Below are 23326 nucleotides of genomic sequence, written 5' to 3'. Positions count from 1 at the left end.
TTTGTGTTCCAGCATTGTCTTATCTTCAGGTTACTCAGAGTTTAGAGCAAACACATGTTGGGACTGATATAAACTGGGTCAGAATCCAGCATAATACTAGGCCAGATCTACAGCTTTTCTGGATTCTCCTGGGAAAAGGAATCAAGGCAGTAGCTCTAAGCATAAAATACATTATTAGGTTAAGCCTGTAGGAAAAGAAGAGCCTGATAAGATACTCCCAGAAAAACACTGAAATTGTTTTTGTGAACCAGGTACAAGCTGTGGGTTGACACCTGCTCCGAAATCTTCGGTGGCTTGGACATCTGTGCTGTGAAAGCTGTGCATGGAAAGGATGGAAAAGATTATATTTTTGAGGTAAGCAATCCCTCTCTTTTTCCATACATCCTTGCCCCTCAGTTTAAGAAAGATGTTGAGATGCTCAAATGGGTCCAGAGGAGAGCAACAAGCTGGGGAGGGGATTGGAGCACAAGCCTTACAAGGAGAGGCTGAGGGAGCTGGGGTTGCTTAGCCTGGAGAAGAGGAGGCTCTGGGGAGACCTTCTTGCTCTCTCCAACTACCTGAAGGGAGGTTGTAGCCAGGTGGGGGTTGGTCTCTTCTCCCAGGCAACCAGCACCAGAAGAAGAGGACACAGTCTCAAGCTGCATCCAGAGAGGTTTAGGCTGGATGTTAGGAAGAAGTTCTTCACAGAAAGAGTGATTGGCCATTGGAATGTGCTGCCCAGGGAGGTGGTGGAGTCACCATCACTGGAAGTGTTTAGAAAGAGCCTAGATGAGGCACTCAGTGCCATGGTTTAGTTGATTAGATGGTGTTAGGTGATAGGTTGGACTCTAAGGTCTTTTCCAACCTGCTTTATCCTGTATTCTGTGAACACCCAAGCAAAGGACATTTCTGCTAGCAGGGCATTGGCTTATTTGTGTTTTCAGGGAAGGCTGTGTATTTCTGAGCTATGTTTAAGTCATCACACAAAGCCACACACCTCAGTTAGTGGCCACTCTTGCTGGAAAATGTAACCCTATATATGGTGATGTCTTCTGGTGTTGGAGGAAATGTACACAAAGCACAGAACAAAACCAAATGTGCCTGTCACATTTTCCCAGCCCTTATGGTCCCTTTCCTGAGCAGGCTTACCAGTTTTTCCTGGAAGGTTTATAGATAGCACTATCCCATGGGAACCCCAGCAAAATTATACCTTTAGGTGGAAAGGGAAATTAAGGATGAAGTGGAAACAGCTTTACATTTTTTTTCCCCTACCCTTAATGTTACCTTTAAGGTCTGATTCCTGATGAATCAGAAGTTTCTGCTGTTGACAGTTTTGAAAAGGTTAAGTTTATCATTTACCTGAAGTTTCTCATGGCTAAATGTGACTTTGTCAGGCACAAAATAGGAGATTCTCACTTGCCTAGTGCATGATTTGGGATTTCTTCAACATCTTGGCCCAGAAAGCCAAACATATCCTGGGTTGCAGCAAGAGCCCCTATTACAAGAGGGATATGGATGTGCTGGAAGGTGTCCAGAGAAGGGCCACGAGGATGAGCAGAGGGCTGGAGCACCTCTCCTATGAGGACAGACTGAAGGAGTTGGGGCTGTTCAGTCTGCAGAAGAGAAGGCTCAGAGGTGACCTAATTGTGGCCTTCCAGTATCTAAAGGGGGCCTACAGGAAGGCTGGGGAAGGACTTCTCAGGATCTCAGGTAGTGATAGGACTAGGGGGAATGGAATGAAGCTGGAGGTGGGGAGATTCAGGCTGGATGTGAGGAGGAGGTTCTTCCCCATGAGAGTGGTGAAGCCCTGGAATGGGTTGTCCAGGGAGGTGGTTGAGGCCCCATCCCTGGAGGTGTTCAAGACCAGGCTGGATGAGGCTCTGTCCAGCCTGATCTAGTGTGGGGTGTCCCTGCCCATGGCAGGGGGGTTGGAACTAGCTGATCCTTGTGGTCCCTTCCAACCCTGACTATCACTACCTCATATCCTAAGAAGTCCCTTCAGATACTGAAAGGCCACAATTAGGTCACCTTGGAGCCTTCTCTTCTCCAGACTGAACAGCCCCAACTCCTTCAGTCTGTCCTCACAGCAGAGCAGCTCCAGCCCTCTGCTCATCCTCGTGGCCCTTCTCTGGACACCTTCCAGCACGTCCATATAGTTCTTGCTGTCCTCCAGAATCAGCTGAATTGTTTGGGAGATGGTAATGCTCATCAGCAGGAGTATTTAGAATCTGGATTAGCCATTGAAATGTAGAATTGTATGCAAGGTTCACATCCAGCAGAACATCTGTAAAACTTCTCATTTGTGACTGAAAAAGCCAGCTTCCATCAAGAGCTGTTACACTGTAATTTCAGCAGTTATTGCACTATAATTCCATCATACACTCATGTTCCAGCAGAAGAGATTTGTGTCTATTGTGGACTTTCAGCATGGGAAGATCAATGTGTTATTAAAGCTTGGCATCAAGAACCAGTAGCTGAGCAGGATAATCAGGCTCTAAATACTGGGTTTACACTCCAGTTGCAGCCCCATAATGAAACTTCTGCTCTCCTGATTTCATGGTGGCTGGGACAGCTACTACAGCACAAGAGGTTTCTGTATTACTAACACTTTAATTCTGGAGGTGTGATCTGACATGACACACACAAACTTCCTCATGTGTGAAATAATGTGTGCAGATAAGTTCCAGCTGATTTTTCAGCCTGAAAACTCCAGCAGTGTAACCACCAACAGGACAGCATCCAGCTTCCCTGTGACTGGGACCCCAGGTGGAATTCTGCTCAAATATCCTTTGTATCCTTTTGCTCAACAGTCTAGACAGAAATGGACTGCAGAGGGATTTTCTGTCATAGGGCTGGGAGAGCAGCATTTTACAGTACAGGTTTTGACAGAGGTGTTCCACAAGAGCTTTAGAAGATGCAGAATGCAAGAGAAGGGAAGATTTAGATTGGATGTTAGGAACAAGTTCTTTACTGTGAAGGTGCTGGAACGCTGGAACAGGTTGCCCAGGGCAATGGTTGAGACCCCTTCCCTGGAGATAGAATAGAATAGAATAGAATAGAATAGAATAGAATAGAATAGAATAGAATAGAATAGAATAGACCAGACCAGACCAGACCAGAGCAGGTTGGAAGAGACCTTCAAGATCATCAAATCCAACCTGACCTTCAAGATCATCAAATCCAACCTATCACCCAACACCATCTAATCAACTAAACCATCCAACCAAGCACCCCATCCAGTCTCCTTCAAAACACCTCCAATGATGGTGACTCCACCACCTCCCCAGGCAGCCCATTCCAATGGGCAATCACTCTCTCTCTGTAGAATTTCTTCATAACCTCCAGCCTAAACCTCCTCTGGTGCAGCCTGAGACTGTGTCCTCTTGTTCTGGTGCTGGTTGCCTGCAGAATGCAAGAGAAGGGAAGATTTAGATTGGATGTTAGGAGCAAGTTCTTTACTATGAAGGTGCTGGAACACTGGAACAGGTTGCCCAGGGAAATGGTTGAGACTCCTTCCCTGGAGATATTCAAGGTGAGGCTCAGTGAGGGCCTGGTGCAGTTGGGGACGTCCCTGCTGACTGCAGGGAGGTCAGACTGGATGACCTTTGGAGCTCTCTTCCAGCCTGGACCATTCTGTGCTTCTAGGAGTTAACCACAGTGATTAAACACTACATGCAACAACTCATCTGCTTACCAAAACACATTCTGAACTAGTGTTAGAAAGTACAACACCTAAGTCACTTTGTAGATGGCTGTTTCTGGAAGATTATTAACTAAATTCATATTGTCCTCTCCCTTTTTATCCTATGCCAATAACTATCATTTCCCCATTAGGCTGCCTTATGATGTTCATTCCTTGGTTTAATTCTGCTTTTGTTCATTCTACAAAACCATGGAGCAACAAATTGTCCCAGTGGCTGCTATTTGCAGCCCAGAAAGCCAATCTCATCCTGGGCTGCAGCAAGAGAAGCATAGACAGCAGGGTGAGGGAGGTGATTCTCCCCCTCTGCTCCACTCTAGTGAGACCCCACCTGGAACACTGTGCTGGAGCTTCTATTACAGGAAGGATCTGGAGGTGCTGGAAGGTGTCCAGAGAAGGGCTCCAAGGATGAGCAGAGGGCTGGAGCTGCTCTGCTGTGGGGACAGACTGAGAGAGTTGGGGCTGTTCAGTCTGGAATAGAGAAGGCTCCAAGGACACCTTCTTGTGGCCTTCCAGTATCTGAAGTGGACTACAAGAAAGCTGGGGAGGGACTTTTGAGGGTGTCAGGGAGTGATAGGACTGGGGGGAATGGAACAAAACTAGAAATGGGTAGATTCAGATTAGATGTTAGGAAGAAATTCTTCCCCATGAGGGTGGTGAGAGACTGGCACAGGTTGCCCAGGGAGGTGGTGGAAGCCTCATCCCTCATGGAGGTTTTTGCAGCCAGGCTGGATGTGGCTGTGAGCAACCTGCTGTAGTGTGAGGTGTCCCTGCCCATGGCAGGGGGCTTGGAACTGGATGATCCTTGAGGTCCCTTTCAGCCCTAACAATTGTATGATTCTATGAATACTGAAGACAGAGTATTTAAGGGGCTAAGTACATCATTGTGTCTTGTGAATTTAATGTTCTAGCTGTAGTTCCTAAACCCCACCACTGCAGAGTGGCTCCTTAGCTGTGATCCAGTATGATGCATAGGTAAGGGCATGTTGGGTCTTAGAGGTAGATCCAGTCACCCTGCCCCACTTCTTCAAGAAGGGTAAACATTTTCTTATGCTCTGGTTTCTGTGGTACCACACAATCACAGAATGCCAGGTTGGAAGGGCCCCCAAGGGTCGTTTGGTTCAACCTTTCTAGGTGATAGTAGAGTTGAAATGAGATTGCTGTCAAGCTGAGACTTAAAACTGACCAATGCAGGGAATCCACTGCTTCCCTTGGGAGTGAGTTTAGCTTAAATCATTAGATTTAAAGCAGCCTTTCCAGCATTAGCTGAGAAATTCTGAGTAGAAACTACGCTGGGTGGGTGGGGAAGGGACTTTTTACAGGGGCTTGTAGTGATAGGACAAGAGGGGATGGATTGAAGCTTGAGGAGGGGAGATTTAGACTGGAGATTGAGAAGAAATTCTTTCCAGTGAGAGTGGTGAGACACTGGCACAGGCTGCCCTGGGAGGTGTCTAGTTCTGTGTCCAGTTCTGTGCCACTCAGTTTAAGAAGGACATCGAAACACTTGAACATGTCCAGAGAAGGGCAACAAGGCTGGGGAGAGGCCTTGAACACAGCCCTGTGAGGAGAGGCTGAGGGAGTTGGGGTTGCTTAGCCTGGAGTGGAGGAAGCTCAGGGGTGACCTCATTGCCCTCTACAACTACCTGAAAGGTGATTGTAGCCGGGAAGGGGTTGGTCTCTTCTCCCAGGCAATCAGCACCAGAACAAGGGGACACAGACTCAAGCTGTGCCAGGGGAGGTTTAGGCTGGAGGTGAGGAGAAAGTTCTTCACCCAGCGAGTCATTCGCCATTGGAATGTGCTGCCCAGGGAGGTGGTGGAGTCACCATCCCTGGAGGTGTTCAAGAGGAGATTGGACGTGGCACTTGGTGCCGTGGTCTAGTCATGGGGTCTGTGGTGATAGGTTGGACTCAATGATCCTCGAGGTCTCTTCCAACCTTAGTTATATTCTGATACTGTGATACTGTGTTTGAATCCCCATCCCTGATGGGGTTTCAGAGAGGCAGAGATGTGGTGCTGAGGGCCATGGATTAGCAGGAGCCTTGGTGGAGTTAGAGAATGGTTGGACTGGATGATCTTAAATGACTCTTCCAACCAAAATGATTATATGATTCCAGACTTAAATATGTGTCTCTATAAAAATATCATTTTTAATGATATGTATTTTTAAACCAATCTCTTTCACACATCCTCTTGGCTATATTACCTGCATTTTCTCCTCATCTTTACACCCTTTTTGTCACCAGTTTGCAGCACGTGAGTTCAGCTTCATCCAGCAATTCTGGACACAGAAATTACTTGCTTGGTTTGTTTGCATTCCAGATTAAAACCAGCTCATATAACTATCTGGAGGCTTCATCTAGGGATGCTCTATTCCCTTTCCCAGCTGTTCTTACTTTTCCAGCAGCTGCTGTTACTCACTGGCTGCAGGAAGGGCTGTGAGCATTCCCTCTCAGTCAGGGCTGACTTTCTGCTGTGCTGTCCCCTCAGGTGTGGTTACATTTACAATTACAATTCATTCCTGCCTCTGCTGTAGAGACCTCAGGGAAAGCCCCAAGATTACTTCACATCCAGTCCCTCCCTCACTTCTCAGAAATCACACCACTTCTTCTTACATCCCACTCAGCCTGAATGACCTCCTGAAACTGTTCATTTTTCTCAAGATCAGTTACTTTCCCCATCCTTAGAACTCTTAAAGTAAAAGCTGTATCAGCCTCTGTCTTTTCACCCCAACTGGAGCCATAGAGGTCCCACAAAAACAGCACCAAAGAAGAACACATAAGACAGCAACAGCACAATCCAACTTGACTTACAGACCACAGCAAATATTTTTTCCTCAGCCCTCACACTCTCAAGCATGGGCACTCAAAATTTCCCTGATTCACAACGGCATGAATTCCTCCTTCCTCTGTAATTGCCAATTATCTTCTGTAATTCAGAGAATCACAGACTATACCTGGTTGGAAGAAACCTCCAAGCTCATCCAGTCCAACCTTTGACCCAGCACTGAAGGGTCAACACTAAACCATGTCCCTAAGCACCAGGTCCACACACTGCTTGAACCTCCCCAGGGATGGTGACTCCAGCACTGCCCTGGGCAGAACATTCCAGTGTTTGAGAATCCTTCCAAAGAAGAAACATTGCCTGACATCCAGCCTGAACCTCCCCTGGCACAGCTTGGGACCATTTCCTCTGGTCCTATCATTCAAAGGTCTTTTTCCACATGAAATCCATATGTCATTATTCTGTCAGACTCCTTGGGCACTCCTGTCTTGGAAGCTCACTGTCTTTGCCTTCATCCTCCTCTTGTACTTCAGCATCCTGACAAACACCTTTTTCTTCCTCTGTGTCAGGAGAGGTCTTCCCCTTTGCCCTTTCTTTAGCCTCCACAACTCTGCCTTTCCCAGCACTATTTGGGCTGGGTCTTCACAAAGCCCTAAGCAAGAGAACCCTCTTCATGAGGCTTGGACTAAATGACCTTTAGAGGTTTCTTCCAACCCAAACTATTCTATGGTTCTTCATCTTCTGGTGGTAAATATTTGATGTAATCATAGAATCATATGATGGCTTGAGCTGGAAGGGACCTTAAAGATCATCTAGTTCCAACCCCCTGCTATGGGAAGGGACACCTCCCACTAGACCAGATTGCTCAAATCTCCATCCAGCCTGGTCTTAAACACTTCAGACACTGTTCCAGTGTCTCACCACCCTCATAGTAAAGAACTTCTTCCCAGTGTCCAATTTATACCTACCCTGCTCTAGTTTAAAACCATTGCTCCTTGTCCTGTCACCACAGGTCCTTATAAAAGGCTCTCTCCAGCTCCCCTGTAAGTTCCTTCAGGTGCTGGAAGGCTGCTCTGAGGTCTCTCCAGAGCCTTCTCTTCCCCAGGCTAAACAACTCCAACTCTCCCAGCCTGTGCCCATAGGGGAGGTGCTTCAGCCCTCTGATCATCTTTGTGGCCTCCATTGGACCGTGTCCAATTGATCCATTGAAGAGCAATGTCTGGGCAATGACAGCATGCTGTCTCCTTCACACATAATGATGCCTTTGCAATTACTGAGATCTTAAGATTGCACTAACTCCTTGATTAATCCCACCCCATCCCCTTCATACTCATTAGAATTAAATAGCTTTTGTTTCCTCTCCCCCCTCTTATCTTCCTCCTCTCCACTCCTCTCCCTCTCTTCCACCTCCTCTCTCCTTCTCTTCCCTCTCCCCTCTTTCTTCTCCCCTCTCTCCTCTCTTGTCTCCTCTCTTCTCTCCTCTCCTCTCCTCTCTCTTCTATTCTCTCCCCTCTCTCCTCTCCTCAGCCCAGCCCTTTTCCTTTCCAGTCTCAGTCTTGTAGCCCAGAAGTTGAGTAGTTAGTTGCCTTATCCATACTAGCAGTGGGGAGCACAAACTAAGTCACTGTAAGGTCATTTCCTGAAGGATCCATGATTTGTTCTGTCACACTGTTGTGCTGACTTAAACATGCTGCTGTAGCTTCTGTTAATTGCTGCTAATAGATCCAGCCAGTCTCTTACAGTGTAATATGGAGGTGTGTTAAGTGCTTTTCAGAGCATGGGTTCTGGGTGATGAAAGAAATCCATCCCATGGAATTGCCTGTAAATGAAAGGTAGAGGTGATAGGAATGAAGTGACTAATGAACAGCAGCTCCTGTGTTTGCCCATGCAAGCATGCAACATTACAGGCAGGAGGCAGGAGGGCTGGATAGCTGCTCAGCACAGAAAGACCTGGGCGTCTTGATTGATGGATGACTGAATGTGAGCCAGCAGGGTGCTCAGGTGGCCAAGAAGGCAAATGGCATCCTGACCTGGGTCAGCAACAGTGTGACCAGCAGGTCTAGGGATGCGATTGTCCCCTTGTACTCAGCACTGGTGAGGCCACCTTGAGTACTGGGTTTAGGTCTGGGCCCTCACTAGGAGAAGAACACTGAGGCACTGGAGCATGCCCAGAGAAGCCAAATAAAGCTGGTGAAGGGTCTGGGGCACAAATCTGATGAGGAACAGCTGAGGGAACTGGGATTGTTTAGTCTTCAGAAGAGCAGCCTGAGGGCAGACCTCATCACCCTCTACAAACAAGCACCTCAAGGTTGGAGTGAGGTGGGGGTTGGTCTCTTCTCACATGCAACAAGTGACAGAACAAGAGGAAACAGCCTCAAGTTGTGTCAGGGGAGGTTCAGGTTTGATATTAGGAAAGATTTCTTCATGGAAGGGCTTCTCAGGCAGTGGAACAGCCTGCCCAGGGAGGTGGTGGAGTCACCATCCCTGGAGGTATTTAAAAGCTGTGTGGATGTGGTGTTGAGGGATGTGGTTTAGTGGTAGTAGCTTAGCAGTAGCAGTGGGATTGTGAGATCTAAGTGGGTAGCTGGACTTGGTCTCAGAAGTTTCTTCCAACCTCAGCAGTTCTATGATTCTGTACTGGTATCTGCAGAAGTAGCTTGTTTGATTTTATACATGACAGAGGTCTTCTTGCTATGGAAGCCTCAGAGTGGGAAAATCCAGTAGCTGGGCCAGGCACTGGAAGAAGACAAAGAACAAACCTGGCTGGTTTTAAATTGTATTGTAAGACTAATAGAGGCTCTGAGTAGACTATTTATAAACAGGATGCTTTGTGTATATTTAAACTCTGTCAAGCCATCTAATGCAGGGGAAACGCCAGCGTGACATGCCTGTTACTCACTCACAGGCTGTAGAAGCTGCCAAAGTGTTACCCCAAATGGTTTTCCTTCTCAATTCATATACATTCATAAACATGCATATAAAATACTACTGATTGCTGATAACTGCTGATAACTGGGCACGCTGAGTGTGAATGGTGTGCTCTGGGCATTAGCTGTTCCCTCTCAGCAATGCAAGTTGTAAAAGACCCTTCTGGCAGCTATGCCTTCTCCCCACCCACATTACTTCTCATTACTGCCCCTCTCACTCTCAGGTGTATGTTCAACCCCCCTCTCACTCAAGCACAGAAGCAACAGTTAGAGGCTTGACAAGCTGGCAAAGAAAATCTCCCTTTGCTTACCATCCATTACATTAAAACATTATTTGGAGTGCCTGTGAAACTAGTTGCCCAAAATAAGGTTCTGCCAAAGGATTAGTCAGGACTAAGGGCTGGAGGATTGGGTTCTGCCTGAATTCCTATTTTTACATACTTCTTTAGGAGATATTGCCATGCTGTTTACCAGAAGGCGTGGGAAAAGTGTAGTTTTGTGGCTGAGGATATAAAAAGAAGCCTTGAGGTGTTGCTCAAAACTTCATGTCCACTTCAGTAGAGAAGATCTTACCTTTCTTGGAGACAGTATTTTCAAGCATAGCTTCCTAGTCACATCTTGAGGCAAATGCAAACACACATGAAATTAAAACCCATAACCATTAGCCCTTGGCAATCTTCTGGCACTTGGCCAGGTTTTAATGTGTGAAAACCCCTCCTTGTCCCTTGGCATACTGGAACAAATGCTGTTGGCCAAAGATATGCTGAGCCTAACACTGCTCAAGTACTGAGTCTGAGACCAAGTCTTGAATGATGGCAAGCTGTAGAATCACTGAATCAACCAGGTTGGAAAAGATCTTTAGAGATCATCAAGTCCAAACTATCACCCAACACCTCATGACTAACTAAACCATGACTCCCAGTGTCACATCCAATCCTTTTTTGAATACCTCCAGGGACAGGAACTCCACCAGCTCCCTGAGCAGCACATTCCAATGGCCAATTACTCTTTCTGGGAAGAACTTTCTCCTCACTTCCAGCCTAAACTTCCCCTGGCACAGCTTGAGACTGTGTCCTCTTGTTCTGGATGCCTGGGAGAAGAGAGCAACCCCCACCTGGCTATAACCTCCCTTCAGGGAGTTGTAGACAGCAATAAGGTCTCCCCTGAGCCTCCTCTTCTCCAGGCTAAGCAACCCCAGCTCCCTCAGCCTCTCCTCATAGGGCTTATGCTCCAAACACCTCACCAGCTTTGTTGCCCTTCTCTAGACACAAGATTAGTCAGGGCAGGTTTGGAGTGGGTATTAGGAAAAATTTCTTTGCTGCATGAGTAGTCAGACATTGGAAGAGGCTGCCCAGGGAGGTGTTGGAGTCACTGTTCCTGGAGGGGTTCGGGAAACCTGTGGCCTTTTGCTCTTTGAAATAATCTCATTACAAGAACAAAGCAGTCTTTGTCAGCCCCACTAAGAATGTCTATAGAACTTCCCATAGTTTGAAAGGCCTCCAGCTTAGGTGCTGGTATTTATGATACTGTGATACTTGCAGAATCAGGCACAAAATTTCAGTATCTTCCCTTCAACTACACAAGCTGGGTCTCCCCTCACCCTCCTTTGCTCCAGACCCTTTCCCTCAGCCACTCCTCACAAGACCTGTTCTCTAGGCCCTCCACCAGCTTCATTGCCCACTCCAGCATCAAAACGTCTTTCCTGCACTCTTCTGACTCTGTTGAACCTTTTAAGTCTTGTTCCATTTAGCTGCAATAGAGAAGGAACCTCAGAGGCCAAAGAGATACAGGAAGGTGCACTTTGAAAGCACTACAAACCTCGTAACACTCACTGATCCTTCTGTGGTTGTGCAAAACCCATGAAAGATCCCTTGCTAATGATTCTTTCCTTCCTCACCCACCACTGACTTTTCTCTTGCCAGAAAAGAGGGTGGTGAGAGACTGGCACAGGTTGCCCAGGGAGGTGGTGGAAGCCTCATCCCTGGAGGTTTTTAAGGCCAGGCTGGATGTGGCTGTGAGCAACCTGATCTACTGTGAGGGGTCCCTGCCCATGGCAGGGGGGTTGGAACGGGGTGATCCTTGAGGTCCCTTCCAACCCTAACAATTCTATGGTTCTAATAGCTCACTGTGTCTGCTGCAGGCTTTGCCAGACTAGTGAGAAATCTTGTATGAGTCTTTTCACAGCCTGAAGGTTAGATGGACACAACTCAGCTTGTATGAAGACTCAAACTGGATCAGATATAATGATACCCATACAGCATACTACTGGGGTCTCACTGCTTTATCCCTCACAGCCTTCTATTAACTATTAATGCTACAATCTTAAGCTCCCTGAGAACCAGGATGGATTGTCTGAGTATCAATAAAGCTGCTGAAGGGTTTAGAGAACAGGTCTGGTGGGGAGCAGCTGAGGAAACTTGGATTGTTCAGTCTGGAGAAGAGGAGGCTGAGGGGAGATGTCACTGCAGATGTCACTAAAACTCCCTGAAAGGAGGCTGGAGTGAGGTGGAGGTTGGTCTCTTCTCCCAAGTAAAAAGCAACAGGATAAGAGGAAGTGGCCTCAAGTTGCACCAGGGGAGGTTTAGTTAGATATGAGGAACAATTTCTTCTCTAAAAGGGTTGTCCAGCCCTGGAACAGGCTGTCCAGGGCAGTGGTGCAGTTTCCACTCCTGGAGGGGGTTAAAATCCTTAGAGATGTGGTGCTGAATAAACAGATGTCCTGGCACTCCACCCAGCTGTGGAATCAGTCTGCTGTGGTGCCCTATCAATAGCTGATGCCTTGTTTTCTTTTACAGGTCATGGACTGTTCAATGCCTCTGATTGGTGAGCACCAGACTGAAGACAGGCAACACATAACTGAGCTAGTCGTAAGCAAAATGAACCAAATGTTGTCCAAAACTCCTATTCCATCTCCTCAGAGACCCACTGCCACTCAGCAGCCTCAGGTAGGAAACTTCTGAGCATCCCATTCTAGAGTTGTAAGCTCAAAATTTTCCTGTAAGAATGTGGCTGGGAAGCTATGCAAGAGGGTGCTGAACTGCAAGGACTTCTCAAGGTGTTTGAGAGGTTTGTCCTGTTTCAGTCAGATCATCTCCTGATAGAATGGAGTAGTCCACCTGCTGGTGTGCTTCAACCAGCAAACTGGTAACTGGATGCAGTGAATTACCAGGCTTGGGGCTGTTTCCTTTCAGTTGCATCTACATGAAATCTCATGGAAACAACAAGCAGCACTGTCAAAGACAATCTTTGCTCTGAGGATGTCAGAAAGAGACCTAAGACAACAGTTGGTGTTCCTGTGGGAAATAAATGACTTGAGAATCTTGGTTTGTGTGCTGCACAGCAAAAAAAACCCTGCCTTTCAAATCTAGGAAGCTTCTGAAATCTGTTTAGCATAGTAGGTAACCTGTGTCCAAGGTTGCAAATAGATGCTTTTCACTCGTTTTATCTCACATGGTGCAGAGGTTTGAGCCTTAACTGGGAGTTAAGAGCTCAGATGAGGGCAAGGCTGAGAATCTCTCCCCTGCTCCCCCCTCCTCCCTCCCAACAGAGAGAAAAAGAAAGGGAAGGAGCAAATCCACCAAGAAATAATTTGGAGTCTGCTTGCAAGTAGAGAGGTAAAGAGTTTTCTTTAAACAATATATATATATATATATAAAACAATAACAGGTAAGGTTCACAAGGGCAAGGAACAAGGATGGATGGGAGGAGTTAAAAAAAAAGGAATACAAAACCAGTCTCTCTCTGAAGAGGCACAGAGGCAGCAGGGAGAAGGATCAGGCCCAACTATGTGGCAGAGGAGCAGGAAGGCAGCTGCAGTAGCTCTGGTCCAGGAAGGCAGGAGCCAAAAAGACACCTAATGGCTGCAATGCCCTCCCTGTTATATCCTAGCTGGGCAGGGAGGGGGGAGTAGAACAGACTCAGTTTCCCAGGGAGAAAATGCCCTGCAGGGAGGGCAAAGCACTTGCAAGGCCTTTCCCCCTTTGTTTTCAGGATGGATGTTAACCCACCACACATGGCCTGATGGTTCAAGTGTGGAGAGGAAGAATTCTGCCCCTGGCCTTCCTGCCAGCCTGGCTTTCAAGCTTTGGAAGTCATCTTTGTCTCTCCATTTCCATGCTTACAAAACATGATCCTTTGAGGAGCTTCTGAGAGTGTGGTATTTTTATAAATGGGACACAGATTTTGTCCCTCCAAATTGGAGAGAGATGGATTTGATGGGTGGACTATTAGATGGATGAGGTGTTACAGTCAGTGGCCCAACATTCCAATGGGAACTAATAACAAGTGATGTTCTGAGGGTCTGGAATGAGGCCAGTGCTGTTTAATACCTTCATCAGTTACACACACAGTGGCACTGAATGAGCCCTCAGCAAGTTTGCAGATGACATCAAGCTGGGTGTTGCCATCAGTACCCTAGAAGGAAGGGATGCCACCCAGAGGAACCTGGATGGTAAGGTCTGCGCTTGAGTCACAGCAGTGCCCCAGTAACAGTACAGACTGGGCAATGAACTGATTGAGAGCAGCCCTGCAGAGAAGGACTTGCAGATACCAATGAATGAAAAGCTGGACATGAGCCAGCACCAAGTGCTTCCAGCCCAGAGCCAGCCCTGTCCTGGGCTGATCCCCAGCAGCATGGGCAGCAGGGGGAGGGAGGGGATTCTGCCGCCGTGCTGCGCTCTGCTGAGGACCCACCTGCAGTGCTGGGGCCAGCTCTGGAGTCCCCTTCACAGCACAGACAGGGACCTGTTGGAGAGGGGCCAGAGGAAGCCACAATAAAGATGGGAGGGGTGGAAGCTCTCTGCTATGAGTCCAGGCTGAAAGAGTTGGGTTTGTTCAGCCTGAAGAAGAAAAGGCCCCAGGGAGCCCTTCTGGTGGCCTTCACTACTTAAAAGGGGCCAAGCAGAAAAACAGAGAATGATTTTTTTGCCAAGATCTGTAGCAACAGCAGAAGGGGTGATGCTTTTAAACCAAAAGAGGAGAGATTTAGACTGGATAAAAGGAAGAAAATCTTTACAATCAGGATGATTAGAACAGGTTGTCCAGAGTTGTGGATGCCCAGTCACTGGACTTGTTGAAGGTCAGATTGGATGGGGCTCTGAGCAACCTGATCTAATGGAAGATGTCCCCACCAGTGGGAAGAGGGGTTGGAATAGATCCATAGAACCATTAGATCTAGTCTAGACCTAAAGGTGTGTTCTAACCCAAACCATTCTATCATTCTCTGATTCTTTGAGCAGTGCTCTATAACTGCTAAATGGCTTCTTTCCTGTCTTCATAGCTAGGCATTCAGTCTGACCCAGAGCAACATTGTCCAGGACCCAAAGGGGGCCTACAAGAAAGCTGGGGAGGGACATCTTACAAGGGCTTTCCAGTGAGGGTGGTGAGACACAGGAACAGATTGCCCAGGGTGGTTGTGGATGCTCCCTCCCTGGAGGTGTTCAAAGCTGGGTCAAAGCTGTTCAAGGCCTTGAGTAACTTGGTCCAGTGGGAGATGTCCATGGCAGAAGGGTTGGAACTAGATGATCTTTATGGTCCCCTCCATCCCAAAGCATGACTCTACAGCTTTCATGTACTTTTTTCAATACACTGAAGGAGTAAACCATGCCAATACATTCTGACATAACCTCTGAGGGCTGTGTTGCTGCCCTGTACCAGCACAGCTCCATGGCAATCAGTTAAGCACCAGAATAAGCCAAACTGTAATACAGGAACTACCAAGCCTAAATCAAGAATCTATTTTTGCTCCCAGCAGCCTCCACACCAGGTAAACAATTTGAAAACAGTTTTGTGGCATACCTCAGACAGACTAGCTCTTGAGGCAGAATGACTAATTTGTTCTTCAAATATACCATCATGCTTTAAGTTATAAAAATACACCATCCCACATAAAAAAAGTGGTGTGGCTTCTATTTATATTGCAGCCACTTGAAACTATCACAAAATTGTTTCGACCACAGAACCACATACAATGGAAAAGTTTCCATCTGACATGACTCAAGTCCATTGTAAAGGGCACTGAAGAAGAAATACAAGGAGGGGAACAAAATGAATTGCCTTAGCACGGAATCATAGAGTGGTTGGGGGTGGAAGCGACCTCTGGAGATCATTGAGTCCAACCCCCCTGCCAAAGCAGGGTCACCCAGGGCAGGTCACACAGGAACACATCCAGGCAGGCCTTGAAAGTCTCCAGAGGACCTCTCTGGGCAGCCTGCTCCAGGGCTCTGTCACACTTGCAGTAGAGAAGTTTTCCTGATGTTGAGGTGGAACTTTTTGTGTTCCAGTTTGTAGCCATTCTTCCTTGTCCTATCACAGGACACCACTGAAAAGAACCTGGCACCTTCTTCTTGACAGATATTTATAAACATTAAAAAGATCCCCTCTCAATCTGCTCTTCTCCAAACAGCCCCAGGTGTCTCAGCCTGTCCTCAAGTCCCTTCATCATCCTTAATCGAGTTCCTTAGTCATAATGGTCAGGCATTGGAACAGGCTACCCAGGGAGGTGGTGGAGTCACCATTCTTGGAGATGCTCAAGAATCCTCTGGCCATGGCACTTCAAGACATGGTTTAATGGCCATGGTGGTATTAGGTTGACAGTTGGACTTGATGATCTTTGCTTTTCCAAGCAAAACATTTTGATGATTCTATCCTCATAGCCTATGTTGGACACCCTCTCTGGTATATCCTTCTCCTTCTTGAACTGGGGAGCCCAGAACTGGACATAATACTCCAGATGTGGTCTTCCCAGAGCAGAGTAGGGGGGGCAGAGAACCTCCCTAGACCTGCTGGCCACACTCTTCTTAATGCACCCCAGGATACCATTTGCCTTCTTGGCCAGAGGGGCACATTGCTGGCTTATAGATAACCTTGTGTCATAATATGTTTTCTTCCAGGACTAGTGAATTAACCATGAGTTAAAATGAAGCTGAGAGTCATGTTTAGAGTTTCCCAGAGCATACAAGTCAACATAAATCAAAACCACAGACAGGACTGTAACATGGAAGCTGTGTGGCCATTCAGCGAGACTTGGACAGACTGAGAGCTGGGCAGAGAGGAACCTAATGAGGGTCCACAAGGAGAAGTGCAGAGTCCTGCACCTGGGAAGAAAGAATAAACTGCAGCAGGACAGGCTGGGAGGTGATCTGCTGGAGAGTAGCCCTGTGGAGAAGGACCTGGGAGTGCTGGTGGGCAACAATTTCTGCATGGGACAGAAATGTGCCCTGGGGGCCAAGAAGGCCAATAGGGTCCTGTGGTGCATTAGGAAGAGTGTGGCCAGCAGATGTAGGGAGGTTCTCCTCCCCCTCTACTCTGCCCTGCTGAGACCTCACTTGGAATATTGCATCCAGTTTTGGGCTCTCCAGTTCAAGACAGAGAGAGAGACCTGCTGGAGAGCATCCAACAGAGAGCTATGAGGATGATTAGGGGACTTGAGCAACTCCCCTATGAAGAGAGACTGAGAGCCCTGGGGCTGTTTAGTCTGGAGAAGAGAAGAATGAGAGGGGATTTAATAAATGTTTCTAAATATCTGAGGGCTGGATGTCAGGAAGGAAAGGACAGGCTCTTCTCAGTTGTACCCTATGATAGGACAAAGGGTAATGGATATAAACTATAGCACAGGAGGTTCCACCTCAACATGAGGAGGAACTTCTTCACTGTGAGGGTCCCAGAGCACTGGTGCAGGCTGCCCAGAGAGGTTGTGGAGTCTCCTTCTCTGGAGATTTTCAAGACCCATCTGGATGCATTCCTCTGTGACCTGTGCTAAATTGTATGGTCCTGCTCTGGCAGGGAAGTTGGACTGGATGATCTCCAGAGGTGCCTTCCAACCCCTAACATCCTGTGATCTGTGATGCTGTGATGAATAGATTCAGAGTCATTTAGAGCGTTTGATATTTCACATTTAGGGGGGAGGAAAAAAATGTAAGGTCTTGAGTAAGCGTGCTTCCCTGGCCTGTAGAAGAGACAGAGGAGGAGGAATGTTTATGGCTTACTGGTGTCATCCAAAGGAACTGACTGTCTGTTCTACATAAATAAAGATTTTACTCATTTCCAATAAGAAACTGCCTACATAAGTCCAGCATGGGAGTAGGATGCCAGGAACATCCTGAGAAAGTTCCTAAATTCCTCAGTCATCCCTGCCACTAATCATGTCCATAAAAAGGACTTTTTCCTCCAAAACAAAACACAAAAAAAAAAGGGTTTGGATGAATCCAAAGTTAGTATTTTCTGGCTAGCTGCTGAAACTTCTGAGAGATTGCTACTTAGCTTAGATTCCTGAGGAATTCAGCCTCTGCGAATGGCAGCAGGATGTTGCTCAACATTAATCTTCTTGTCCTTATCCTGTCCTTAGCCTAAGGATTGCAGATGACCAAACCCTGTGATATCCCTTCAGAATATTTACAGTAGTTTTTAGTTTTCCTCTCAGATCATCCTCCTCTGCTTCCTTACAATTTACTGCCCTGTGTTACCCACCAGCTGAGGACAGACAAAAGGCATCTGAATGTCTACAGAAGATGCTGTTTCTAAATACCCATTCATCCACCCAGCTTTGAGGGAAAAGCAGGAAATATTTGACCATAGTATCATAGTATCAGTCAGGGTTGGAAGGGACCACAAGGATCATCTAGTTCCAATCCCCCTGCCATGGGCAGGGACACCCCACACTAGATCAGGCTGGCCAGAGCCTCATCCAGCCTGGGCTTAAACACCTCCAGGGACAGGGTCTCAACCACATCCCTGGACAACCCATTCCAGGGTTTTACCACTCTCATGGTGGAGAACCTCCTCCTCACCTCCAGCCTGAATCTCCCCACCTCCAGCTTCATTCCATTCCCCCTAGTCCTATCACTACCTGAGATCCTGAGAAGTCCCTCCCCAGCCTTCTTGTAGCCCCCTTCAGATACTGGAAGGCCACAATTAGGTCACCTCGCAGCCTTCTCTTCTCCAGACCAACAGTGATTGTACCCCGGCACTCAGCATTGGTGAGGCTGCACATCAAATACTAGGTTCAGTTTTGGGCCCCTCACAACAAGAAGGACATTGAGGTGCTGGAGCAGGTCCAGAGAAGGGCAGCAAAGCTGGGGAAGGGTCTGGAGAAGAGGGCTGGTGAGGAACAGCTGAGGAAACTGGGACTGTTTGGTCTGGAGAAGAGGAGGCTGAGGGGAGACCTCATTGTTCCCTACAATGCCCTGAAAGGAGGTTGGAGTGAAGTGGATGTTGGTCTCTTCTCTTTAGTATCAGGTGATAGGATGAGAGGAAATAGCCTGAAATTGTGACAGGGGAGGTTTAGGTTGGAGATTAGGAAAAATTTCTTCCCTGCAAAAGCGGTCAGGGACTGGCACAGGCTGCCCAGAGAGGTGATGGAGTCCCCATGCCTGGATGTGTTCAAGAAACCTGTGGGCATGGCACTCTGGGACATGGTTTAATGGCCATGGTGGTCTTAGGTTGACAGTTGGACTTGATGATCTTGTAGATCTTTTACAACCAGGAGAATTCTATGCTTCTGTAGTATTTAAAATAGATATTCCCCTTGTGTGTAGTTAATTTTAGCTGTTCTGTTGTTTGTTTGGGGAGTCTCTTTCCCTAAGAAGAAAATCAGTGTCTTAAGCTGTCCCTTTCATCTTGAACAGTCTCCTCTTTATTTTTAATCTGAGGAATTATCTCCTATTCTTGAGAAACACAGTCCATGCATTTTTGGAGCTGAGGGGCTACCTCATATTACTGCAGGTCCCATAAAATGCAGAGCCAGTGTTTTATCTCAGATCAGCTGTGTGTGTGTGGATGTGCAGTCATAGAAATCAAAGTCCTATCAATAGCAAAGAGTAAGTTGTGTGTTTTGCTGCTTCTGCTTTTAAATGAGCAGCTCACAGCCAATAGCACAGCAATAGATGTGCTGTGCTTTGAATTCCCCTGTTATCTCTGTGGGGGTTTCTAACCTCCCCACTGCCATGGCATCGTGCAGCAATGAATTCTTCCATTTCTAAATGCCCACAGTGGCCAGAGCTACTCCAATTAACTACCCATCAGAAGACAAATCAATGATTAGGAAAATAAGGCTTTATTTAGAGCTGTGCAGCCAAATCTTGATGGAAATGATTGGCCTTGCAATATGTTCTGAAGGCCAACAAAAGTTCTCCCTGTCAGGGTGCCAGGAGGAGCAAATTCCTGAGGCTGGGACCTCAGACAACTCTCTTGCTCTCTTCATTATGTTGAAACCTCAAAGATGCAGATTCTTGTGATTCTTAACACATTAAGTTTATTATCTGAGGTACCATGGAATGGTCTGGGTTGGAAGGGACCTCCAAAAGTCATCCAGTCTGACCTCCCCACAGTCAGCAGGGACATCCCCAACTAGATCAGGCTGCCCAGGGCCTCGTCCAGCCTCACCTTGAATATTTCCAGGGAAGGAGCCTCAACCACCTCCCTGGACAACCTGTTCCAGTGTTCCACCACCCTCATAGCAAAGAACTTGCTCCTAACATCCAATCTAAATCTGCTCTTCTCTAGTCTGAAGCCATTGCCCCTGGTCTTTGTAAACAGTCTCTCTCCATCCTTCTTGTAGCCCCCTTCAGGTACTGGCAGGCTGCTATTAGGTCTCCCTGGAGCCTTCTCTTCTCCAGGCTGGACACTCCCAGCTCCCTCAGCCTGTCCTCATAAAAGAGTTACTCCAACCCCCTGATGATTTTCATGGCCCTCCTCTGGACCCACTCTGTCAGACATGTTGAGATTTTAAATATCTCTATTTTGTACAGCAGATATTTCTTTCTCTATCTACAAACACTTGCACAGGCTCTCTAACAAGTTCTGCTGGTGCACAGAATGGCAGAGAACCTGGGGTGGAGCAAAGCTACAGTTTTGCAGCTCTTTCCAGTTGCTCCTCACATTGCTTGACTGGCTCCAGTCAACAAACTGGGTCTGACACTTTCCTCTTGTGGTCCCAGGCTATGGTTTTATTGCAGAGCTGCATGGGGACAGAAAGCATTCTTGATTACAGGATTCACAGCTTGCTGGTTTTGCTCCTCTCAGCTATTTTGCAAGTCTTCCCACTCCAAAGAAAAGCAAAAGTCCTTGGACTTAGAGAGGTTGTATCTCATATGTGGTCAGAATCTCTTTCCAAGACTGAACTTGTTTGTATTTAATTTGAAAACATGGCAGCTTGTTTGATTCACAAGCACGAAGCAAATATATGAAAGGACTTTACTGAGGAACATAGAAGTTTTCCATGAGACAAACCAGCTCTGGTAGCAGGCTCTCCAATGATGGGGAGCTGCATTTCCACCTCTTGGAAGATTATTGACAGCTCTTTTCAAATCTTTCCTGAAACCAGTAGATGTAAGTTCTGGCCAGTGGAGTGACTTACCTCTGTCTCCACCTGTTGATAGGAGAGCTTGCTGCCCAAACTTCTCCTCTGCATTTGCCAAGCTCAGTGCAGGCTATTTTCTGCATCTTTCTGGCGCAGAATTTGTGTGTGAAACAACAACAGCAAAAGATCTCCTCAGAGCTGCAGATCAAATCATGATATGAATTGTGATGAGCTCAATTCTGTGTAGAATATTACATTGGGCATGAATATTGCCTTAAAATGCAAATGTTTATGGTCCTGTCAGCCGTCGAAGCTAATGAAAATCCTGTTAGGAGAATGTTGTTCCCATCCAGCTCTGTTAGGGGCATGTTGCATTATCCACAGAAGAACAAGGAATTTATTATCCTTAATGGAAGGAGGAAATTGGTGTACCAGAGACCATATCCACAATGACACAAGATCACAAAGAGCACAGCGTTCCCAGCTATATCCTCCTCCTTTTTGACTGAGCAGCAAGGAGTGGCGCACCAGTAACAACCCAACAAACAGTTCAGAGCTAGGGTACTTTAGTGACTTTGAGAGCAGAAAAGCAGAACCTGTCTTAACATCCTTTTTTCAAGATGTTCTAATACCTTCTCCACTCACAAGGGAGGCTCAGTGCAGTCACATTCAGCTCAGCAGAGACTGGGGTCAGGGAGCCCTTACTCAGCTATCTGCAGCTACTTAGATTTGATTCATTTCTGGGTTTCCTGCATTATTTTTTCTCTCTTTATCTTACTCATTCTTCATTCTGTGACTCCTTATATGATTTGATTAGAGCCAAGCAGTTTTCTGCAGCTTTACTTTCCTGTGTGCAGAAGGAAAATTGAACCAAATGTGAGTATAGTGTAAATAACCAGAAGTATTCTCTCCAGAGAGAAAAGGAAACCATTATCAAATTACCTGTTCCTGGGCTTGCATAAGAGTCAGCACAGTTCTATTACCTTCCATCTGTTTGATTTACTTCTTTCATTTTTGTTTTCTTTTTAAACCAAGCTCCTTAGGATGAGCAGCAATTTTATTTCAAATCACTGAAGCCTCTACACAGCTGCTTGATTTGGTCTTAACTGAAGGCAAATGCACTTCACTGGGAAGGATCCCATCAAGAAGTTATAAGGAAGTCCAGAATTCAGTGTTACTCTGCTTCTTAGGAGAAGAAAACTTCTCTGCACTGAATCTGAGCTGTGGACATTACCTCTGAAGGACTTTCTGCTTTGCACAGCCTCATAGTTGTTCACCTGAAATGCAACTGTTGGTGATGGGAAGAGGAGCAGGGCCACAATGTGTAGGTTTGCTGCAGCTTTGCATCTTCCCCCAGACACCTAATGCTAACTCTAGTTGCCAGGTCATACCACCAATTAACATCACCACCCAAGAATTTTCTGTCACAGTCCCCTGGCACTTACTTGCAGCATTTTCTTTCCTGTGTCTGAGAGGAAAGGCTGCCTAGCAAATAAACAGATTAAAAAGGCACAGTAAATCATTCTGCACAAATGAGAGTAAATACAGAGTTTCAGCATTAACAGCTGAGAGTCCTGCTGGAGCAAATCACTCCCTAGTGTAATGAGGTCTATGCTAGCAGGCAGCAGGAGTCATTTAGGAACAGCTTGCATTTAGTAGGTTGTTAAATGATCTAATGGCCCCTACAACCATGTGTGCTGTATTTCTTTCTCTTAGGAAGACATTTCAGTAGGGGATAAATGGCAGCTATGGCATCCTGTGGCAGCTATTGCATCCTATAACCCTAAAGTCAGAGTACCCAGATTTGTGGAATAGCATGTGATGGAAATCCAGGTCCTCTATACACTCCAGAGACTGTCCTGGCTTGGCAGTGCTGGGCCAAGGCTTGGACTCAATGATCCTTAGGGTCTTTTCCAACCTAAATGATACTATGACTTTCCTTCACCTCAGGGCAAGGGAGCACAGAGATCCTGGAAGAAACATGGATAGGATTTTACTGTACCATAGAATCATAGAAAGATAGGGGTTGGAAGGAACCTCTGGAGATCATGCAGTCCAACCCCTCTGCCAAAGCAGGATCACCTAGAGCAGGTCACAAGGCAGTGCATTCAGATAAGTCTTGGAAGTTTCCAGAGAAAGAGACTCCACAACCTCTCTGGGCAGCCTGCTCCAGAGCTCTCTCACCCTCACAGTAAAGAAGTTTTTCCTAATGTTGAAGTGGAAGTTCCTGTGTCCCAGTTTGTAGCCATTGCCCCTTGTCCTATCACAGGACACCACTGAAAAGAGCCTGGCCCCTTCTTCCTGACACCAACCCTTCAGATATTTATAAACATTAAGAAGATCTCTCTGTCTTCTCTTTTCCAGAAAATAGGCCTCTTCAATTGCTTTCTTCTCCAAACTCTTACATCAATTTGCTCTACAGAAACAGAGCAGTGTGGCTTGTCAATAAACAGGTCATATTGTCTGTGCAGGTAATAAATCAGCATCTTCTGCAGTTTACTTCAGCAACCAGTGAGGGTTTTTCTGTTCATTGTTTGCCCCAGGAAGCTGGTAGGCTCTTTGACAGCCATTAGTTGTGATAAACAAAACTTAAGTAATTATTCAGAGGGCTGGAGCACATCCCCTGTGGGGACAGGCTGCAA

The 23326-nt window shown here is 46.7% G+C and overlaps 1 protein-coding gene across 1 annotated transcript in view; it reads left to right on the top strand.

Moving 5' to 3' along the window:
• SYN2 (synapsin II) overlaps positions 1-23326 on the top strand; it is a 250442-nt gene that overhangs the window by 205231 nt on the left and 21885 nt on the right. The window contains exons 9-10 of the mRNA XM_068162676.1: positions 252-354; positions 12184-12333. Of these exons, the coding sequence (XP_068018777.1) occupies positions 252-354; positions 12184-12333 (253 nt within the window). The remainder of the gene's footprint in view (positions 1-251; positions 355-12183; positions 12334-23326) is intronic.

This window comes from Melanerpes formicivorus, unplaced genomic scaffold, assembly GCF_026170545.1.
Source record: "Melanerpes formicivorus ecotype bairdi unplaced genomic scaffold, bMelFor1.0.p_v2 SCAF_66, whole genome shotgun sequence".
In the NCBI taxonomy this organism is placed as follows: domain Eukaryota; kingdom Metazoa; phylum Chordata; class Aves; order Piciformes; family Picidae; genus Melanerpes; species Melanerpes formicivorus.
Note: the sequence above shows the minus strand (reverse complement) of the source record. Positions and strands in the feature narration are given on the sequence as shown.